Below are 22,308 nucleotides of genomic sequence, written 5' to 3' on the forward strand. Positions count from 1 at the left end.
CTGATTGATCGGAATTGTTCTGTCAAACCTACTCGTCTTCGTTCATTTACTTGCTTTACTTGCAACATTTGGAGGTCAAAGACAACAGTGCAGTAGCTGCCATGTCTCCAGCAGAGAGCAGCATCTAGTTCTGCTGCAGGACACAGGTAAACCATTGCCAAACTGTTTGTTTTCAGGAAAACTTTAGTGGAGTGCCAAACATCAGTCACATCTGAGAAAACAAGCATATAAGATGAGGATGTATGGAGGACCATATGTGGAAAAATCATCTGGATTCTGTTTTCATTCATTTCAAGTTAAAAAGTAACAATTTAAAAGAAGTGTTTACAAATACCCATCTATAAGAAAAATAACTGCTACATGATATAATTTATGAAAAAATAATTCCAACTCAAATGCTGTACATTGGCTTTAAAGTTACAGTAATGTAGTAATGTCTTAAGGAAACAGTTTAAAGGTCAGAGAATGTGGTCTGGTTTTCGTTGTTCAAGAAGGGCGGAAAACGGATTACAAATCAAGTTCTAAAAAAGATTAATTTATCTACATTATCTTCAAACCATTGTACAAATACCTGCAGTGTGAACGTTTAACATTCAGTAAAGTCTACCCAAGATTATTATTGGGTAGACTTTGTTGTTTAAGCCTACCTATAGCCCTATTGTACACTGCGGGTGTGGGAAACTGGAATAAATGTATACAATGAAACACAAAAGAGTCCTCACTGTACTTAGGGTAAATAATGATAAAAGAATGCTAATAAAGTGAACAATTTATGACTTTCTTTACCTGACATTGTTGAATTTTCTAGTGGGAACTTGGGATGCCTCTTGCAATCATGAGGGGGTGAGTAGTAAACCTGTTAAAGTTAATACAGACAGTGAGGCACAAATTGAGAATTGTTAATAACATCCCTCTTTCAAAAGCAGCATACCTCGACACATAGACACGGTAAAATATAGGAGACAGGAAGGACAGCTGACCTTCTAGACGTAGATGAATTAATCTACAAGAAAAAAAGAAAAGTATATAAAAACAATACATTTATTACAACATACTGTAGTTTTGTTGCAACAAAACAGAAAGAATAAGAAAGAATAAACATTATAATGAAAAATAAATGGCACTTACAAACAATGGTTTAGTCTTAGTTCCTAAGCAAGTATTATCGTTTGGGTTTTTATACCCCACTCTGACTTTGACACTGGGTCCTGGCTCCACAAAGACATTCACCGATTTGGAAGACTTGTTTACCTCGAGGTTAAACTCCGGTTTAGTGGCTTCAAATAAAACAAAATCAATAAAGAAGAAGAAAAATTGTTGCAGCCTGCTGTATTCAGTCAATACAAAAACTCAACTCAGATGTTTCACAAATTTTACTTATGTGACTTGAGCAACAAGACTTACCTGGACATCCATCCTATAATAGGGAATAGAAAACCATGTCTTATTAAACAGGCAGAACTCTGGGTTGTAACTTGTTATTATGTCTAGTAAATACTACCAACTATTTGTAACCAATATTGTTTGTGGCGTCCTACGTTGTGAATCATAGGAGTTGGGCAATAGTTACCTGCCCCGTTGTCACCTGAGGACATTCCAACAGCAGGTACATGACAAGAACAGATGCCAACGCGGTGCCAAGACACATTTTCACGTCGCTAGTATCCGCATAAAGGTTACAGATTCAAGACCAAAATAGGCAAAAATTAGCCCTGGCCATTAATATAAGCGCTATTAAGAAGGTAGGCTACTCTCTGCCGCTTAGGTAAGAAGACACATGTTGCCTGACGGACACAACAGGCACAGGACTGTCTCTCGGAGATCAGCTGCAAAGTACAGGCAGCATCACGTTTTCAGAGCATTCAAGCCATACACGCGGAGACCATGGAACCTGTCCAAATAATGAACTACTATAACGAGGGTTCAAGTTTTTCAAGTTTCAGTTTCAGTCAGCTCCGCCTCCCAGACAGAGAGGGAGAGAGAGAGAGAGAGAGAGAGAGAGAGAGAAAGAAAGCAAGAAAGAGAGAGAGAGAGAGAGGGGGGGGGAGAGAAAGAGAGGGAGAGAGAGAGAGGGAGGGGGAGAGAAAGAAAGGGAGGGAGAGAGAGAGGGGGAGAGAAAGAGAGGGAGGGAGAGAGAGAGGGGGAGAGAAAGAGAGGGAGAGAGAGAGCGAGAGAGAGAAAGCAAGCAAGAGAGAGGGAGAGCGATAAGAAAGAGAGGGAGGGGGACAGAAAGAGAGGGAGAGGGGGAGAGAAAGAGAGGGAGAGAGAGAGCGAGAGAGAGAAAGCAAGGAAGAAAGAGAGAGAGAGGGAGAGCGAGATGAAAGAGAGGGCGAGAGAGAGGGAGAGAGAGCGAGAGAGAAGGAGAAGGCAGGAGAGAGGGGGGGAGAAAGGGGGGAGAGAGAGAAGAGAGAGATGGAGAGAAAGAGAGCGAGGGAGAAGAGCGTGAGAGAGAGAAAGAGAAGGATGGAGAGGGAGAGAGAGAGTGAGAGAGAAAGATATGGGGAGAGAAAGAGAGAGCGAGAGAGAGAGTGAGAGGGAGGGAGAGAGAGTGAGAGGGGAAGGGGAAGGAGAGAGAGGGAGGGAGAAAAAGACAGCAATTGAGAAGAGAGTGAGAGAGATGAGAGTGTGAGAGAGAGAGAAAGAGAGAGGAAGAGAGTGAGAGAGAGAGGGGAGAGAGAGAGAGGAGCAGGAGGGAGAGAGAGAAAGAGACAGACAGAGAGAAAAGAAACCGACAGAGAGAAAGAGAGGGAGGGACAGAGAGAGGGAAGAGAGAGAGGGTGAGCAAAGAGAAGAAGCGAAAGAGAGGAAGAGACAGAGCGAGGGGGAGGGAGAGAGAGAAAGAGGGAGGGAGAGAGAATTTTGACAGTTGTTAAGTTGTTTTATTTCTCTTGAAGTACAATTCTTGTACATTAATTAATATTTGTAGAGCTGTTTGTCATCAATAACCTCAACCTCAAATGGGAATTTAAAAAGAAAAACCAACAACAGATCCTTTACTTCTCGACTAAGGCTTGTTTGGAGACGTGTGGAAGAAACCAGCAATATGTTTTAAAGATTTTAAGATGCATCAGCCCGGCACAATAAAGGCTTTTTAGATGTAAATAGAGTATTATGATGTGGGAGGAGTGCCTTGGTTTTTTGTTTTTCTTAACAGATCCTTTACATATTGGAAACCATGTGGGTTAAAGACGTAGAACATGCTTTCCCATTTACTCTGACAGGAAGTCGTGGTCGACAGACCAAGGTTATGAACAAGTCGCTGTGTTAATGCTGGTTTGACCTATAAACAACATGATAGCACTTTAACCTAGCTAACCACAGGTGATGGTAGAATTTTTATTTTTACTTTATTTTTATTTTCTGTATTTTCTTTTTTTATTTTAGTGGTTTATATCCAGCCTTTAAAAAAAAAAAAAATCTTCAATATGGGCTATCGGATTTCTCTGAGGAGATGATTGTGTGGGTTTAAAAAGCACAAGACAGTAAAAACACAAAGAAGTTTAGAAAAAACTCATTTTTTTATTAAATGTCTATTTTTATTCTGTTTGTATATAAAAGTTCTACAGCCAACAGTGAGACCAGCATACAATTCAGTAAGTTCTCATTAACAAACATTGATAATAAAACGGTAGAAAGAAGTCATGATCAACACAAATGAAGTACATCATCAAGGATTGTGCAGCTGGAGTGATTTAAGTCCGTGCTGAAGGAAGCCAGTGGACTATTGTACAAAATGTAAACTAATAAATAAGTGTTTTGCAGAAACTGGCTGCAGTTGTCCCTGTGTGTGCTCGATGTACACTTGACTCTTGAATGCATCCTGACATTATTGTCTCATTGCTCATTGCTTGTATAGCAGAGACCAGTGCTTCCCAAACATAATTTTAAACCAAATCTCTTCGACTAACTGTTTGGTTTATTTAGACCTAGCTTTGTCCAGTTTACCGTATTTTTAGTAGTTTATACCTGTTTTTGTAAAAGAAGTAGTTTGGGAATCACTGGTGCAATCCGCTTCACATTATCAGCTAAAATGACATTGAACAAAATCATGATTTTAAACAGACTTTTTTTGTTGAATTATTAATACCTTATTTTTAATTCTCTTAATTACAATATCTTTACATGGCTGATTTAAAATGTGCTTCATGACATGAGTTTTAAGGGCCATTGTTGTGGACAGTTTTACTGATACCCAACTGGGCCTTCAACACACTGTAATAACACACTACATAGTAATAACTGGTCTGCATTAGTTTAGTGTTTTCAGTCACTGTCACTGGTCTCACTGCTGGGGTCGCCCTGCACCTTGCTGCGGTGTTGCATAGCTCGATGGTACGCCACTTGCACGGACTTGCGGATGTTGGATTTTCTGCCCTCAAGCATCTTCTCTTTGTCCAAATCTTGATCCACTCCGAGTGGCACGAGTTTGGACCGAGGAAGCCACTGCCTATTTAAAACAAAAACAAATAAATGTTTAGTTTTGTTCATAAACACAGACATGAAAGTTCAATCATAAGAATGCAGGGTAAGATTTTTGTAACACAAGGCGATCAATTAAGTAAACAAAGGCTGTAATTATTAATAAATCTGAGACGGCATCTTATTTCTCTACAGTTTTAAATGGCTTACACACAGAGTTTTAGCAAAAGAATGAGGAAAAAGTCACTATTGTCATCATATTTCGGAAGTAGAGCGGCGCATATGATTTCCCTGACAGCTCTTTCAGTAAAACCACATTTGCCCTAGTTTTTCTGCTAAATGACTGCATGAATCTTTTAAGTTCAACTACCTCTGCAATACAACAGCAGAAAGACGCGAAAACAATCACAGAAGAAAACCACCGCAAAGTGGAACACTAAAATGCTGTTGCTAAATGTTTCTAACACCATGAGAGAACATTTGATTAAAAGTTATATGAGCCTAAATAAATGTATTGGTTTAATTCTAATTTGGCCTTGGATTAAGTTATATGAATATTACCCAACATTATTTTTTTATGTGTGTAGTTTTATTATGTCTAACAGCAGCCCTCAGCTGTACTCCTGGAATCTTCTTTTCTTCAGCAGATAGAGTACTAGTGAACCCTATTCAGAGGTACATACAGTGGGGAAAAAAAGTATTTGGCCAAAATCCAATACAATGTCTATGTGAAACTGACCAAATACTTTTTTTTCCCCCACTGTAAATAGTAAAAGAAAGGTGTTCTTGACAAAGGCTGACAAGGGCATTTGTTCATGACGCAACAACTAAAATTGTAACTTTTACACGTCTCGTCAGAGTTCGGAACATGTGACACGTCTACGTTTACAGTGGGAGAGCGTGGAATAAGTGAGTACACCCCTGCCTAAGAATCCCCCAAGAGCTAATTAGACACATTTATGCAGACATTTACAGTCAGTGAGCCAACCTGAAGTCTAATGTCTGAGGTGTGGCTTAAAGCTGCCCTTGCCACTGGTTAAGAATTGTCTCTTGTTGAGAAACATTGTCTGAAGTGCACCATGAGCTCAAAAGAGCTCTCTGAAGGTCTACTATCAAGAATTATTGATTCGTATAAAGCTGGAAAAGGTTACAAAGCCATCTCTAAAAGTCTTGACGTTCATAAATCCCCGGTCTATAAATGGAGACTGTTGCTTCACTTCCAAGGAGTGGCTGTCCTGTAAAGATGACTCCAAGGGCACAGCGCAGAAGACTCAATAAGGTCAAAAATAACCCTAGAATGTCAGCTAAAGACTTATAGATATCACTGGCACATGCACATGCATGTCAGGCTCAACGAAACAACAAAAGCGCATCGCCAGAATCACAACACAACAGGACTAACCCAGCACTTTTCCGCAGATGTAAATACCGATATGCGGCACTCGTGGGCAGGAGTTATTTAACTTTGATGTTGTTTAACCTGGCTCAACGAGCTCAACTGTTTACTGAAACAGCTGTGGTGGAGTCTCTTACACCTTGGCCCCACGAACTGAAACATTTTTGTTTGACTTTACTGATCCAGCCAATATGCTTAAGTGCAGGGATCATTTTAAGTACGTCAGAAAATAATGAATAGTGCCTTAACCATTTTCAATTGAAATGGAAAGCTCATATTTTATTAACAGTACAGTAGGCTAACCTAGCTGCTCACTCCTCCTCTTCCCATTCATCAAAAGTTTTGTTTTGGCCAAAAACGTTGAAATTAACCACAAAATCCATCTCACATGTTCCTGTCAGTCACTAATTAAGTGTTTATCTGATTCTGTGTATCGTTGCTATGGCGTTGCCCGCAGCGGAGCGATATCCCAGTGATTTAACTTCCGGACTACGTGTGCAGTTATACGAAAATAATGCACGCTTGTTAGCACCCACCAGCCAATCATAATCGAGTATTCACCCAGACCATGGCATAATGGCTATTAATGAGCACTGGGTTTTATAATAGACAGTTGTCATCATCAGGGAGTGAGTGATTAGGATTTCAGGATTTTTTAATGGTTTGGTAGAAAGATACTGGACCCTACACACCTCCCCATCATGCCGTGGACATGAAGGGTGTGGAATCCAAGCGAGGTAGTTCAAATGAATTATTTCTATCTTGATTTTTATTTAATATATTATTCCGCTTTTTGATATTATTATTATTACTACAGGGAAAAAAACGTCACTGCCTATCAACAAGACAAAAGAATAAAACATTCAACACACTGACCAGGTTCTTTTGTTGTCAAAGAACAAGACCAGAAACAGGTGCTCCCGGGCCTCTTGGGTCATCTGTTCTCCAAGTTTCAACACATCTAGTGGAGGCACAGGAATCGGGACGCCTCGGTGGAAAACCCCCTCTCGCGGCATCTTTGGGTCAATTATCTGCAGAAAAGGAAAACATTCTTTTGATATTTGGACCTTGTGTCTGTAATAAAGTTTATCTATGATGATAACGAATATTAAAAATCAAATCAATTGTTTTTGTTATTGTCTGTAATACCAGAGCAGGATAAGATGGATATCCTCTGCATTTGGCCCAAACCAAGTCCAATGCTTCTAGAGACGAGTAATCATCAGAAGACATCCAGCAGGAGGACCTGGACCGACCGCGCACCACTGAAATTAAACAAAAAACATAAATATAAAAATACTATTGACTTGAATGAGCGTTAAAGAGATAGCAGTTTGCAGAGTTTCATATTATTGTGTTTGTGTTGTGTGTATTTTCGGTGAACATGTTCTGTTATTCCATCTTTATGAATGAACATACAATGTGAAACGCTGCGTGATCCTCCGACTGAATAGGAGTCGTTTTCGGTGCCTGACGTCTCCTCGCTGCTGTCCTCCTGAAAGGCTGAACGAGGAAAGGATGCTTTTCCTCTCCCCTGCTTCGAAGGAGTTGTACTGTTGCATGATAATAAAGTCAATATTGATACACAGTAGATGTCTGTAACAACATAAGAACACCCGCCTGTATTTCGGGGCGGTCATGTGTTAACTCGTTTGAAACTGACCTGGTTCTGTCGGAGGCTGCGCTGCTGCTGCTGCTCGTAGTGGACTCTGAGTCGGAGCTGGAGCGTGGGAGGCAGCGCTCGTTTCTGTACACTCTGAAGCTCTCTGTTACCGGTTGGTTCCCTCCATCAAAACCATTACTGGGCAATCCTGAGGGAGAATAGCCATCAAAGAACTCCTTGTTTCAATAGAGGGGAGAGATTAAGAGTTAACGTCTACCTGGAAGAAGGTCATCATTGTCACTGTCGCTGTCTGAGCTGGAGCTGCTGTGGGGGCTGCGCGGCCTCTTGCGCTGTCTGGATGGTGAGAGCAAAGGCAGCTGAGGTGGTCCTATTGAACTTGGGCTCACACCTGTCCCAGCGTAGCCAGTGTCCCGGTTCTTTGGAGGTCGACCTGGTCTTTTAGGAGGCCCTGCAATTCTTGGGTTCTTCTTGGAGAAGAGCACAGAAGTGCGACGACCCACTTCTGGAGCTAGGACTGATGAGGATTTGAAAAGACAATCAGATATCAAGTTCAAAATTTTGTACTGTTATAACAACCCAGAACTATTTAAATGAAGTACCTTTTCCTCCAATCTCCTGGCTGCTGCTCTCGCCGCCTTCGTCGTGGTGTCCTCCTCCAGAGACATGGTGTGTTAGAGAGCCTCGTTCACTTCCTAAAGAGTCTCTACCTCCCAAACCAGAACTGCCTTCCCTTTGGGCCAATTTTCTCTTAATAACGCTGATCTCTTTCCGCAGGGCTTTGGCACGTCGTGATTGGCCAATACTGTGCCTCCCAGTGCTGACCTCATCTAGCCGTGCCTGAAGATAATGCAGCTGTTCTTCCAGAGGCAAGCGCCTTCTGTTTTCTGGGACCAGCATATCTGCAGACAGGAAAAAGTCATGCAAACACTAGTTAGTTCGGTCAGGATCTTTACACTAAATATACAGTGGGAGGAAAAAAGTGAGTACACCCTTTGGAATTTCTCATGTGATAGTTTACATGTTATGGTGAATAAAAATATGATTACATGTAATTGTTTGGGTGGTATTAGTTTAAGCAGACACTGTTTAATCATTCTTGTGATTTTAATAAAGATCCAACCACATTTTATGACCAATTTAGGCAGAAATGTGAAAAATTCTAAAGGGTGTACTCACTTTTTCCTCCCACTGTAGGTTAAGGACAATAAAAAAAATTAAACAAACCCTGAATTATAAACAAATTGGTAAATTAAAATATGAACAGGAGACATTAATAATAGGGGTGAAAGTGGATTATTTCCAGGTTGGTGGTTAGGTTTATACGGAAGCCATTGTTTCCAAGAGCAAGACCCCATTTCTGGGTGAATGCATGGAGGATTTTTGTTCAATTTTCAGATATCAATTAAAGTCAATTAAAACAAACATCTAATGACTTTGCTGAAGGTGGCAGATGCTGAGGTGGAGATAAAAATGACAATGCGACTGTTGTTGTAAAGTGTGTAATAAGTTCTTTGTGAAATTACATAGTAAGTGAGATTATTTAGTGAAAGTATTTGAAATCTTTCGTGGCTTACCTCCAGTCATTATATTCTGGTTCTATTATCTACTTAATTTTTTCAATCCATTGCATTTAGAGATTCTTCCTTAATGAAAAACGTAAGTAGAATAGACCATAAAGTTTTCTTACTCACCATCTTCATTTGACGACAGTGGCCGCTCTGCCTCTCTGGCCCGGTCTCGCTCCCGGACTCTCTCTCGGTCTCGTTCTTGTTCCCTCTGACTCTCTGGGCTTAAGTCTCGTGGCAGATGTAAACCAGTTTCATAATCAAAGCCAATGCGCTCTGCCTGACGTCTGGCAGCTTTTAATACAAAGCTACCCATCTCTCTGAGCTTTAGGGCTGCACGATAAAACACTGTGTCTTTGGCGTTGTACTTGAGGCAGTTGTTCACAATGAGCCCAAAGTCGCCTTCAAAGGCCTCAAAAGTGAGGTAGCGATGAGATTCCAACAAGTTCCACATGGTCTGAAAGTCCATTGGGGTGTCAATATGGTCTAGATAGTCGGGAACCTGGGTGTTGGGGAGGAAACAGAGGGATGCACAATCTGTAGTTGACGTAGGGATAGTTGATAACATTGTGTGTGGACTCACCTCAGCCAAGGGGACGGGCTCAGTAAAAAAGTTATTAGTGTCTCTTTCTTGTAGCTGTTCCAACGTGCTCCTCAGAAGTACAAGCAATGGAGTGAGTTGCATCTCTAGCGCCATCTGCTGGACTTTAATCTAAACACAAAACAGTCAAAATGTTCAAGGATATTATGAAACAAATCAACTATCCATATAATAAACCTTCCTTTTTTTTTATTTGTGAAACTAGACACTCGAATACACCTTATGTGTGATTTTTGGAGCTCTGTGATGAACAGAAGTGAAATAAATGATGATCAAAAACTTGTTGAAAAACGTTTAACTCTGAGTTTTTAAATTTAAGAATCTAACATCCTGTTAGATTCTTCAATCCGAGAACCAGGCTGTTTAAATGCACATGCGATAATGAGCGAAAGCAATCAAGGTTGTTATGGAAAATTGACTTGAAACAAATATATTCCCATAAGGTAAGGGTCTGTTCAGAGAGAAGAGAGGAGGAGAGGAGGAGGAGAGAGGAGTTAATCAGAAAGGAGAGTGTTTCATAAAACACTAATTATTTCCGAATCTAGAATAAAACCTTGATGAATTTTTGATCAAAACTAGCCTCTGTTTAGCTTAGATTTCTCAGGAACCATAGCTATAACATAGGATACACTGTGGTGCTACAAATATCATGAAAAATGGTCTGGATTGTTGGCACTCTACAGCTAAATCCTAAAAACAGCGGCACTCAATGTGTTAAGCATCAATTTCATTTAACTCACAAATGTAAAAAACAAATACTGTACTCTCATATTCTCTCAAACATTCATTGTATTTACATGCTAGTAGTAGAAATAGCAGGTTTACGCATTTTTACTCTTACCGTTTCCCTTTTGAGCTTCTCTCTTTTCCGAATGAGCTCCACCAACAGTCTGGCCCTCTCCAGGTCATGCCTCAGTCTCTGCCAAGCCTTCAGCTGCTCCTTTAAAGCGCTCGGTTTCTCCTCACCGTCCCGCTGCAACACCAATATTTACAGAGCAAAACATAAAAACATAAGTAGGTAATACAAACAAAATAATATTCTAGTAGCCGGGCCATTGTCAATTCTGATCCAGAAGATTTTCAATGGGTCATTTTACTCTTAATATTTAGATTGTGTAAATGTATTTGCGCAGATTCTTTTCAGGTACAGACAAAAGATTTATATAGTGGTTATGGCACTTCAATAATAGCCATACAGTAAGATGTCTTAATGTTCTGTCTCTGTCTCGTGCCTCAGCCGCATGCCCCAATTTTTTTTTTAAAGCCAACCAAACCATCCGTTTATCTGTTCAATCATCTGCTCATAAGGCTAGCGTGAGGTTGCTTCCTTCTTTAACAAATGGTGTTGCCTTGCAAGGGTCAAATGTGTGTAGCTAATATGGTTTTCTTCGCATCTGAATGAGTTAATTGAAAAGATACAATGTGATGCCAGACTCCACGGCGGTACAGTAAGAAAATTGGCAGTCCCAGGCTACATATTTTTGTGTTGTGTAAATGGTATTTACTGGCGGAAGTTGTGCTGTTGGTTGAGGTGGTAAAGGCTCGACATGGCGTTGTGACTGCAGGTGAGTTTGCAGTCTCCGAAGCAGAGGAACACCATTTCGACTTTGCCTCTTCAGTGTCCAGTAGCTATGAAGCCGCTGCATGAACTGACTTTTCCGTGGTACCGTCAAGTTACTAGTAATTTTGCTGAGCCTAAAAAGAAAACATATTCTGCTGTAAATATTCAATGTTTTGCGACTCTGCAGAAACAGACCCCTTGATGCAGATAAGTTATTTATTATGATCTGTATTTCTATGAATATCAAACTCAGTACCAACCTGTGGGGAGGTATGCAGGGTACAGAGACGACCGGTGCGGCTGCTCTTCTCTCAGCTAAAATTTTCCTTGCTCTCTTCATTTTAATCCTAGATTTTGCCTTTGCTCTCTTCGCCCGCTCAGAACTCCAGCCCTTCGAGTCCTCGTCAGGGCCAATGCTGGGCTCATCATCCTCCTCCAGTTCTCCTTCACTGTTAGAGGACCCCATGCTGCCAGCACCCGCTCCCCCCAAAGGTCGCGCTGATCCAGGGGGTGTGTGAATGTCACAGTAGGCCGTTTTGCGAACACTGAAAGAGGTGCCATTAGCGCCAGTTTCTCTGACCGGCTCCATTTTCATATAGAGACCCGCCTGCTGGGCACAGGTGACGTGGAAAGCTGTGTAACAGTTGGCTTTGTGGCACTGGATACAAGCACCAGAACCACGCTGCTTGCAAATATAGCAGGTGAGTTTCCATCGCGCAGGAGGGATGTGCTCAATGCTGTCTATTGGCTCCAAAAAGACAGTGTTTGCAAAGCAGACCTAAAATATAAAACAATGTTTAAGAAATATGTTTTGCAGTGCATTTGAGAATTGAGTCCAGAATCAGGCATAACATTATGACAACTTTTCTACTATATTATTCATAGTGTCATCAGTTATGATCACACAGCAAGCACGGTTTGTAATAATAATGGCTTACACTTGTATTGCTTGTCCAACTTGTGTTACCAAGTTTCTCAAAACACCGCACTGTAGTTATTATTCATTCACACCTTACGCAGTGGTCGTAAGCTTCTTTTGTAGCCGCAGCTGCCCATTGGGGTAGTGAGGCTGCCAATTTACTTAGTAAGGCTTATAGAAAATGCTTTTAGTGGTAGTGGAACATGTATACTCCACACAGATAATGTACTATTGATTTCAACATGTAGCAATAGCCATTATCTACTGGATCAGACAGCATCAGCCAATCTACATCATTGTTTGCAAAACTGGCAGGTTTATCTCTGTTACATCCTTCCTTCATGGCATCCCACAAGAGATGACATTTTAGAGACATGGCTCTGACACAGTTCTCTGGCTAGTTATCACAATTTGACTCTCATCACATATGCAGCTATGTACTAAAAATCTTCATCATTCATTTCGAAAACGCACACTGACTCATGTTAGCTTGCGCCTTAATTAAGGTGTGAACACGCATTGTTTTAAACAAAAGTTCAAACTCAATGAACAGGTAAAATGAAGCAGATACAATTTGTAATGCACTTCACCTATCAAGGTGATGCCTGATCACTGAAAGTGAACTGTTTTACCTCAGGGATCCAGAGAGCACACACTACATGTGCCCAGCGTGCATCATCAGTCTGTTTGAAGGCTCCTCCTTTATTAGGACACAGGGCACAGTCTACAGCTCTGCTCGGTGACTGGAGACAGCGTCTACACAACCACTGTCCTTCAGGAATGTAGGGGACACCATAGCACTCTTGGTGTACAGCCAGATTACACATGTCACAGAACAGGATTACATTGCTGTTCTGACACTCTCCATCATTACAGATGCAGCAGACGGCATCCTCATCAATCAAAGTACTTGGGTCAGCCTATCAGAAAGAAAGAAAAAAACAAACACATGTAGCAAAATGCAATTTGTGCAATGTGTATAATCAAAACAATTACCTTATTGTGGCTTTCAAAGTAAGACTCTTTTTCCAAACGATCCATGAGATACTCAAACACCTCCTGGGGGATCGGAGTCACACCATCTCGTCTGCGCTTGTCATTCATAATGTCAAGCCAAATGTAATCCTCTTCATCAATATCATACTCTACTTCTTCATCTAGCTCTTCCACTGACTTTTCAATATATCTAAAATTTACAAATAGTTAAACATAAGATTTTTATAAAACTTTACATGTGTGGCGCATGTGTATACCTGTAATATGAACTTGGTCGTAGAGGGGCATCAGGTCTATCTTGATCCAGTTCTCGAAACACAGCCTCAGGAAGCTTAACAGCAGGCCCAGACTGAGCACTGTGATGATAGGATGAAGAGTCACGTTTCTTCTCTTTACTTTTATGTTTTCCAGATTTTGGAGTAGATTTGCCACCATTTGAAGACTGCATCTCACTGCGTTCCTTACTACTACTTCCCATCTCACTCCCTCCAGCACCTCCATCACTGCCATTACAGACCCCTCCACTGCTTCCCCCAGTCCCAGATGGTAGAGCATCCTCTGCATCGCTGTCTTCTTCTGAGACAACATCAATATTGTCAAAGATGCTGATGCGGTGAACCCGTCCCTGGATTTCTAGTTCAACCATGCGCTGAGCCTGTGCATAGGTCATAGTGTCTCTGCTCGGAGAGTGTGAGGGCTCAGACCGACTGGGACTTCCAGGGGTGTTTCCCCCAGGTCCAGGACCTCCATTACCTCCACTTTCATCTGGATCTCCTGAATCCAGCAGAGGCATACGGGGAGGCCGGCCTTTCCTCTTCTTCTGGGGGATACTTTGTGTAGGAGTAGGATTATCATGGTCATAATGGTAAAGGTGGTACTCAATACCACTGTAGCTCTTGTAAACCTTTCGGCAAGACTCCACCGGACATTCATAGGGAGGCTTTGTGGCCCTTAAATTATGACAGTAAGTCTTAACATCAAAGTCCAGGCCCATTGTGCCAACTACGGGAACAGATGCACCTAATCTTCCATCTGAAAAAAAGGGGGGAAAAAGTCAGTTGAATAAGGAGTAGCATGTACAGTATGACAGATAGGCCATGCATTGGCATGCACCTGTTATAGGGCTGTCCCGTGACCAGGAAGTGTTCTTTTTTTTTTTCTTTAGGAGCAAATAAACAACGAAAGGCTCACAACATTGTGTATCTATTACTGAGTTATAAACATACTGGTGAATATGGCAATACAAATGTTTAGGAACAGTATGTATAGCATTTTTTCATTTAAGTCTGAGATAGTTCTCACCAACATCAATCAGTTTGGTAACAAACTAGAATAAATGCCTTATTCAAAAGGCTCAAGTAGTGTGGTGGCATACACGTAGTCCAGCATGCCAGTATCCGAGTTTCCCTCCACAATTAATGCATTCAGCCAGGACTGACGTCTGCAGTAATATGCTACAGTGAAAGAGTCAAATTAAAATGCGTTTTGATTGTCAAATTGCTATGTTCAACGTCACAAATTGCGACGAAATGTAGTAACGCTACTTTATTTGTAAAAGAACAAAGAGAGCTGTCATAATGCTAAATGCATCTAGCGTTCCCCTTTGTGTTTGAAAATAGAGATATATGAGGCTAAATCAATCGCCTGAACTAAGTGAACTGACCAAGTTTGGTAAGAAAAAATTAGGCTAAGCTTTTTTGCGGATTTGGTGTAACATATAAACACTGAACACTTACTACTCCACGTTCCTGAGGAATGCGTCCCCGGAAAGCTCACGCAAAACCAGAGAGGTATCCAAATTGCCTTTAATCCATTAGAAAATTATGTAACAAATCATAGTAGCAGTACGTGTACTGAAACATGTATAATACAAATACAACATCCCGATTATTCCATTGTGGAGGGTAGAATTCAGGAACTCCTCTAAACAAAAGGGGCGTCCATTGCTGTTGCGTTACGTCGTATCCGGCTTCTAGCACATTCGCTACTTACACCGTTGATTTTTTTGTTTGTTTTTGTAACAAAAAAAATAATGTATCTATGTATTCTATTGCATTAAGAGAAGTATTGTGAAATACTTCATGTGTCTTTTAAAAAGTTAACAACTTTTTATTTATTTTTTTGCTAGAATTGCGTATCTGCCGATACATACGTCTGCGTGAGAACCCGATTCAACACCGTCCTTCATAAAACATATGAGCGGCATGTACTATTAGACTTTTTAAACACACGATAATGCATGTTATATTAAAAACAGAAACATCGTCGTGCTTACCTTGGCATATTTAAAGAAGGCCTACTGTTTATTACATCCATGCCAAGTCGTGGTAATTCAGTGGACCCCTAGTGGACATAGAAATACCCGCGCTAATGCTTCCATTTAACAAGGTAGAATTATGGAATTTGTTAGGTTATTATTATTATGATTATGATGATTACTACTACTACTACTACTACTACTACTACTACTACTACTACTACTACTACTACTACTACTACTACTACTACTAATAATAATAATAATAATAATAATAATAATAACAATAATAATAATGCATTGGTTTTATATAGCCTTGTGCTTTTATGGACACTGAACGATGCTTTACATTGCATTATTTATTCATTCCTTACTTGGCTGTGGAAAACTACTATTGTAGCCATAGCTGCCTAGGGGTAGACTGACGGAAGTGAGGCTGCCAATCTCCGCTTTCGTCCCCTCCGACCACCACCAACCACTCACTCACACATACTACCTTCACCTAGGCTTCCTGGTGTCCCCAAATGGTCTCATCAAAGTACCAGCCAGCACCCTGCTTAGCTTCAGAGATCTGATGGGATTCCGCATAGCAAAGGTATGGCCTTTAATGGTTCTGACTGACTTTTCACATCAAGAAACACCTCATAAAATATCTCACCTTCAAGTATCAACATGTCCAAATCATCAAGATCATGGACTTAGGTTTAAAATATTCCATAAACTAAAAATAGATGAAATTAAAATGAATAAAGTCTAAAATTCCAGATGATCCTACCACCTGTAAAAGTCCAAGTAGCACCTGCGCCAGATTCAGAACCACTGCATTCCACCCATTCCACAACACTTTTAAAATATGGTACACATCTGGTATGATACCTTGGCATTAATTACTAGAAAGTAGGTCAAAGAAGAACTATACGTGTCCTCCATGCACATTACAGGAGCCGACAATAATGCATCAGCTCATCTTAATCAACATTAGGCTACAGTTCACCCCTGAAGATGGGAGTCTGGCCACTATTTGACCACCATTATACACTGTAGGTCATATAAATGATATATGTAGATTAGTCTCTAATCTACATATTTTACAACAAGCAATCACTCACCCATTCACACTCTCATTCATGCAAGACACTTTACCCACCTTGCCTCCTGTGTTTGTATACACTGAAGGCAAGCTGGGGGAATAGTCTTGCTCAAGGACACAACAGTAGAGTGCACCTGCAGGATTTGAACTGCCAACCCTCTGGTCACAAGACGACATGCTCTATCTGGGCCACTGTCACTCCATAGTGATATCAGTTTTGTGCTGTAGTTGACATGCCAGAAGAGAGATTCTGCTAAATGTTTACAGTTGGAAACATTGAAGATGAAGATTGAATGTGGCCGCAGTTTCAGTATGGTAAGGGTTGTCAGATGACAGTCTTGTCATGAATTGGTTGGTACTACTTGACAAACAATTTAGTATATATTGAGACATCAAGGGGTTCTTGAGTCTGAAGCTTTTAAAAACTGAGGTCCTTTTCATTAAAGCATCAGAAATATATGAATCTGCTCAGCCACTTAATTGATCAGAGAAGTTTAATACATGATGAAAAAACAGACACTTAACTTAAAAGAGGGATCTTTATTTAAGTACCGTACAATTTGTGGAAACTGTACAGTGGAATTTTCTTAAAATAGCAGCATAAGAAACACACAGAAAAATGAGCTTTCAACATAAAATACATTTTAAAAAATACCATCATAAACTAATTGATTGCACAATAAATCTACAGTGTATGCTGTAAGTCATCCGAGATGAAAGAATATATACCAGTGCTATCCTTAATTAGATTTGTTTAATTGTGTGATTGTTTTCTTGGTACCCTCAACATAGAGCCAGCTGTGTGATTTGTCACGGTCTACATTTATCCAGTTTCTGTTACATAAACCAGAGATAAGGCTTGTGGCAAGGCCACTATCAAAGCTTTGTTGAAATAAATTGCACTTTTGAGCCTCGAACGTTCTTATGATAGCTACATTCTGATAAAAGCTCTACCAGAGACATGTATAAAATAACTATGTACAATATACTTGGCTCTGGACTCCGGCTTTGCTTTCTGCAGAAGTATACAACATGACCAATCCGAAGAGGCCGAGTCCCACTGAACCTTTCAACCTGAAGAAGTGAATTTTGGCTGCTGGCGTAAAATATCTTTGTAATTTTAGTCACACATCATAGGTTTTTACAAGGCAACTGTACATCTCACCATCATGGCATACTATTTGTCACAGGTTTAAAGTAAACAAAGAATAAAATAGTCAAATAAGAGCATGTGTTGTAAAAGTGCTGTACTAAAAGTGCATTTACGAAAAAAAAGCAATGATTTTAACTAAATATTAGTCTGCTCTCAAGATACTGTTTCAGTATCCTGTTTGCTGACATTTGATTCACAAAATAAAATAAACATTATTGTCCAAGGCACTACATTACCCTTAATCATAATTGAATACTGTAAAGTTTCTCTGTCCCAAACCAGTTATACCAATGTAGTGTTTGAACATAAAAATAAAAGCAGGAAAGAAGTATTTCCCAAATGAAAAAGAAATGTTGTATGGTTATTTGTAATTGGGGGTGTGACAAAAGCTGAAAAGCATTAGGTATCCAGGCATACATTGACACTTATGGTATATAGCTTTACACACATACCACACACACAAGTAACTACACAGAGATGTTGCATCAAGAATATATAACACTTGCATCTTGAACACACATCTCCCCTGAAGTGTCGAGTCCAATTCCAGTTCAAAGAATAGATTATATAGTCCTAGTAGTTTTCGGACATGCACCATTCTCAGCCGTGTGCATGACCACAGGGTAGGCTTGCATCCCCGGGTTTGCCATCGGTGTAATATATGGCATCATTCTTGCAGCACCAAGCAGGCCTAAAGCCGGATCCCTTGAGTCGACCATAGACGCAGGCAACCGGGGCCACTGAGAATAAAGAGAAACAGGTGCCACGCCACCAAATGATCCTGAGGGAAAGAAATATGCAGGAGAGAGCATGGCGGAGGGGTTCTGACCATGGCTTTTGGGTAAACCAGGGCCTAAAGCAGCAGTCAAAGGGCAGGAAAGAGGCAGATGGAACTGGCTGCAACCAACATTGGCATGGTATTTTATCTGGAAAGGAAAAGAGTTTACAAATGGCACGAATTCTAAAGCTTCACATTGAATGCCACACAGACTGAAGCTAGGAGTGATCCAAAGTCATCATTTTAAGTGGTCCGTCCTAAATACCTCGTGTGCGGCCACTCGAGTGGGTGGGCCTTTGCTTTGTAGTTCTTGTCGGCGTTGCTGCTGTTTCATTTGATTGAGCGTGGGGCGAGGTCTATAAGACGCAGAAACGGTTTCCTTCGTCCAGTCGTCCACCAGTTTGTGAAGGTCTTTCGTGAAAATGTCTTTTTTGTTGTTGCTATTATTGGTTTGGACCTGAGCGAGCCGTGGGAGGGGCTGAGGAGTTGGTGCATGTGGGGTCAGAGCCGGCTGGGCCTGATGAGAAGCAGCAGCGGAGTTGATGGATGTCCCTAAAAGGACAAATGGAAAAATTAGCCATTGTTCAATGAATTTTAATCTATTGGCTGTAGTCAAATTGCATAAATATTTGCTGTGTTGAGTTAGCAATAATTGAATACAGCCAATAGATCAATAAGTACATTGCAGTTCCACATAAATAAACCGATATGCAAGCAATGTGGCAAAACTGCCATGCGCCAACAAAAGTGAAAACAAAAAATATTACCAAAAACCACAACAACAACACACTGTAAATAAGACAGATACAATGTGTCTAAAATATAACATACATACTAAAATTATAAAGGTTTGAAAAAGAAGGACAGGGTCAGACACAGAGTAAAGAAATAAGATAGTTACTACTACTGCGCTCTTTGCCTAGACATAGTCGTTTCAGAGTGGACCCTAAAAACAGCACAGGACAGAAAGAGTTAGGCCAGAACACACTGCACAGCAAAAGTCAGTGGACAAGCTTCTTCACATTCATCTATAAACACATTTAAGGAGAGAAAAGGTGAGGAGAGGGGGATAATGTCTGAGTGTGAGGCAAGAGGTGTGTATGGTCTTCTCTATATGCTTTAAGCTGAGCAGGTGACTGCACTTTCTATGGAGTCATCTTAGTGAGGAACAAAGGTATGGAAGATGTTTTGTGTCATCAAAATGTGAATTATTATAGTTATTAGTATATCGTTATAATTATTGTTATTAAATGTCTGTGAAATGTATGTTTTGTATCTTTTTAACACTGAAATAACATTTTTTTTTCAGTCACTGAATATTCACTGCTCGTTTTTCAAGGGTTTTAAATCGAAAATGAAAAATTCACCTTTTAAAAAATATTTTTCAAAATATCCAATTCAACAGTCTAAATTCAGAGAGTACAATTTACAACAAAACATTCAAATACATACATTTGCCCTTAAAATATGCAATGTATAACAAATTCTAACAATTGAAATTCAGAGTGTGAAATTCGCAGCGAAAAATTTACAGGTCTGAGGCCTGTAAATTGATCCTGAGCAATTGATCCTGGATGACTGAGAGCTGAGATGCAGGATGTTTCCTATTGGTTTGTGTCTTTAGTGGGCGGGACTCACAAATGAGAGGAAACAGGAGTTGACAAGTCAAAGAATTGTGATTGGTCCCTTGCACCGTTTGCTGATAAAGCAGAATCTGGCTCGACTCGCTCAGGATCGATTGCTCAGGCCTTGGTGTCCAGGATGTTCTGTGTGAATTTTTCACTGCGAATTTCACTCTCTGAATTTCTACTGTTGAATTTAAGGGCTTGATTTGTTAAACATTTAATATTTTAAGGGTGAAGTTTTGTATTCGAATTTTTTTTCTGCAAATTTGTCACTCTGAATATAGACTGGAAATATTCACTGTATTGTTTTCAATATTTCAAATTCAACAATGTGAATTTTTCATTTTGAATATGAAACACTTTAAATTATGTGCTGAATATTCAGTGTCTGAAATTCGTGGACAATAAATACATGTTATGTCAGTGTAAAAAAAAAAAAAAAAGCAGAAAATTCACAGATATTTAAAATTCACATTCTGAGGACACAAAAAAAAATCTTTCATACAAAGGCCTTTTATACGAGATCAGTAGGTCTTCTTTTAATACTAATGAGGACCTGGGTGTTAGCAGAATTCTGTGTGTTGAAATGTGTGTAAAATATCTGTGTGTAAGAAATATAATGTATCGCTATCTGGAATCAAACATGCTGCTTTTTAAGGAGCACTGTCACTTCAGCCCTAGATCCTGCCAAAATGACTTAAATTAAGGACAAAAATTAAAAAACAAACAAAAACAATCACACAAGGCACAGAAAACTAGAAAAAAAAGCTACAACACAGTACATGCAGGTAGCTGGTAGAAAAGGGAAAGGTAATATTAACATAATTAATATTGATGATACAGCCCTTCGAATGGCGAGCAAGTATCCTTCAGTGCCCTGTCGGATCATGCAGTCTTCTCCATCCAAACATGAAGCACAGAGAGCACTCCTTATAACAAGGACACGAACACAAGAGGGACTGGGATTTCTACTGCTAAATGTTACAGTATTACTCCTAGGCTGGGGGTATGTTAAAATTAAAAGTGGATGGAAACACACAAAAAATGTGATGGCATAATCGGTCCTGAAATCTAATGACCGATAAAGGTCCCATGTTTGGAGAGGACAGACCATTTGCAAGATGGAGTCAATGGACAGAGCCTTGAATAGCAAATTTAGTTTATTTGAAGTTTATTTGATGAAAAGTCAATTTAAAAGATGCTAAAGATATGAAGTGCTTGGTGATGAAATCTAAGCAGGAACACTCGTGAAACTGGGCAGATGAAAACTGCGTGTAAACAAAAGACATGGAAATGAAAGTGAGTATATAGAATAAACAAATACAAACAGATGGACAGAGACACAGGTCCACTGAGGAATCTAGTGCGTGGTTTGCTACTAGATTTATAGGTGACTCTCTCTGACGTTTGGTGGTAAACAGTCCAGCCTGTGAAGATGAATATAAAAGGAAGAAGAGAAGAAACAAGAAAGACACATGTGAAAGCGCACAGAAAATGGTATGAAAAGCCCACAATATTACAAAAAACAAACTAAAAACTAAAATTAAAAAAACTCTCAATGTCCCAGTCAAAAATACCCGGAGAATATGAGATGATCTCACAGACTATTAATAATAAAAACAATGTCGGCTTAAAGTATTTTAAATGGATAACACTAGATTTCCATTCAAAGTTGGACATGTACATATAAAATGTACATGTCCTAGTGATCGAGTGCTGAAAATGCTGTTCAGTAGTGGTCCAAAAAGCAACGGCCCGTCTGCTCTCAAGCACCGAGCATCTGCCTGCCAAAGAATCAACTTGAAGATTTGATTGTTGTTAAATGTTTAAAAGCCATGGCTCTTTGTATCTGTCTGAGCTCCTGTCTGTGCATGTCCCGTCCAAAGCACTCCGTTCAGCATGCTACTCATGGAGAGGAAACGGAGCTTTTGCTGCTGCTGCTCCCCGGACTCTACATTTGTTCATTTTTTTGTTTGTTCTTGATGTACTATTTTTAATGATGTTGCGTTTATATTTTTGTATTGCTAGATTTCATTGTTAAATCTATTTCATGTGAAGCACTTTGGCCAGCTTTGGTTGCTGTAAATGTGCCATAGAAATTAAGTTGACCTTGACCAGGCTCAAGTCCCTGCCTGAATTGCCACTTTAACATGACAGTTGGTGAAAGCTACCATTGTTGTAAGCTTTTCTTTTTTTTTTTAACCTTTTCTTTTTCTCAGTGCTCAGCAGATTCTGTCGTCCTGACCTTTACTGGATTCTCTTTTTTTTTGCACACCCATTTCTGAATATTATAGACTCCCCATCTATAAAATAGGCCATATAGT

At 40.0% G+C, this 22,308-nt stretch overlaps 2 protein-coding genes across 2 annotated transcripts in view; both read right to left on the reverse strand.

The window, feature by feature from the left end:
* Nucleotides 1-3,532: 3,532 nt before the first annotated feature.
* brpf1 (bromodomain and PHD finger containing, 1) lies at nucleotides 3,533-15,029 on the reverse strand. Its single transcript, XM_079557755.1, has 16 exons — nucleotides 14,818-15,029; nucleotides 13,339-14,113; nucleotides 13,082-13,271; nucleotides 12,718-13,005; nucleotides 11,427-11,944; nucleotides 11,111-11,300; nucleotides 10,447-10,578; nucleotides 9,588-9,716; nucleotides 9,131-9,506; nucleotides 8,039-8,338; nucleotides 7,696-7,953; nucleotides 7,479-7,626; nucleotides 7,235-7,368; nucleotides 6,965-7,080; nucleotides 6,692-6,846; nucleotides 3,533-4,447 (listed from the first exon to the last, which is right to left on the reverse strand). The coding sequence occupies exons 2-16, from the start codon at nucleotides 14,073-14,075 to the stop codon at nucleotides 4,264-4,266; spliced, it is 3,855 nt and encodes a 1,284-aa protein (XP_079413881.1). The 5' UTR covers nucleotides 14,076-14,113; nucleotides 14,818-15,029; the 3' UTR covers nucleotides 3,533-4,263.
* Nucleotides 15,030-16,962: 1,933 nt separating this feature from the next.
* Nucleotides 16,963-22,308, reverse strand: part of LOC306963975 (serine/threonine-protein kinase WNK2) — a 38,621-nt gene continuing 33,275 nt past the window's right edge. Inside the window, exons 27-30 of the mRNA XM_079557781.1 lie at nucleotides 21,313-21,411; nucleotides 19,261-19,305; nucleotides 18,625-18,911; nucleotides 16,963-18,507 (exon numbers count right to left, since the gene is read on the reverse strand). Coding sequence (XP_079413907.1) covers nucleotides 18,145-18,507; nucleotides 18,625-18,911; nucleotides 19,261-19,305; nucleotides 21,313-21,411 — 794 coding nt within the window. The 3' untranslated portion in view covers nucleotides 16,963-18,144. The remainder of the gene's footprint in view (nucleotides 18,508-18,624; nucleotides 18,912-19,260; nucleotides 19,306-21,312; nucleotides 21,412-22,308) is intronic.

The sequence above is a fragment of the Gobius niger genome (genome assembly GCF_951799975.1).
Source record: "Gobius niger genome assembly, chromosome: 6".
NCBI lineage: Eukaryota > Metazoa > Chordata > Actinopteri > Gobiiformes > Gobiidae > Gobius > Gobius niger.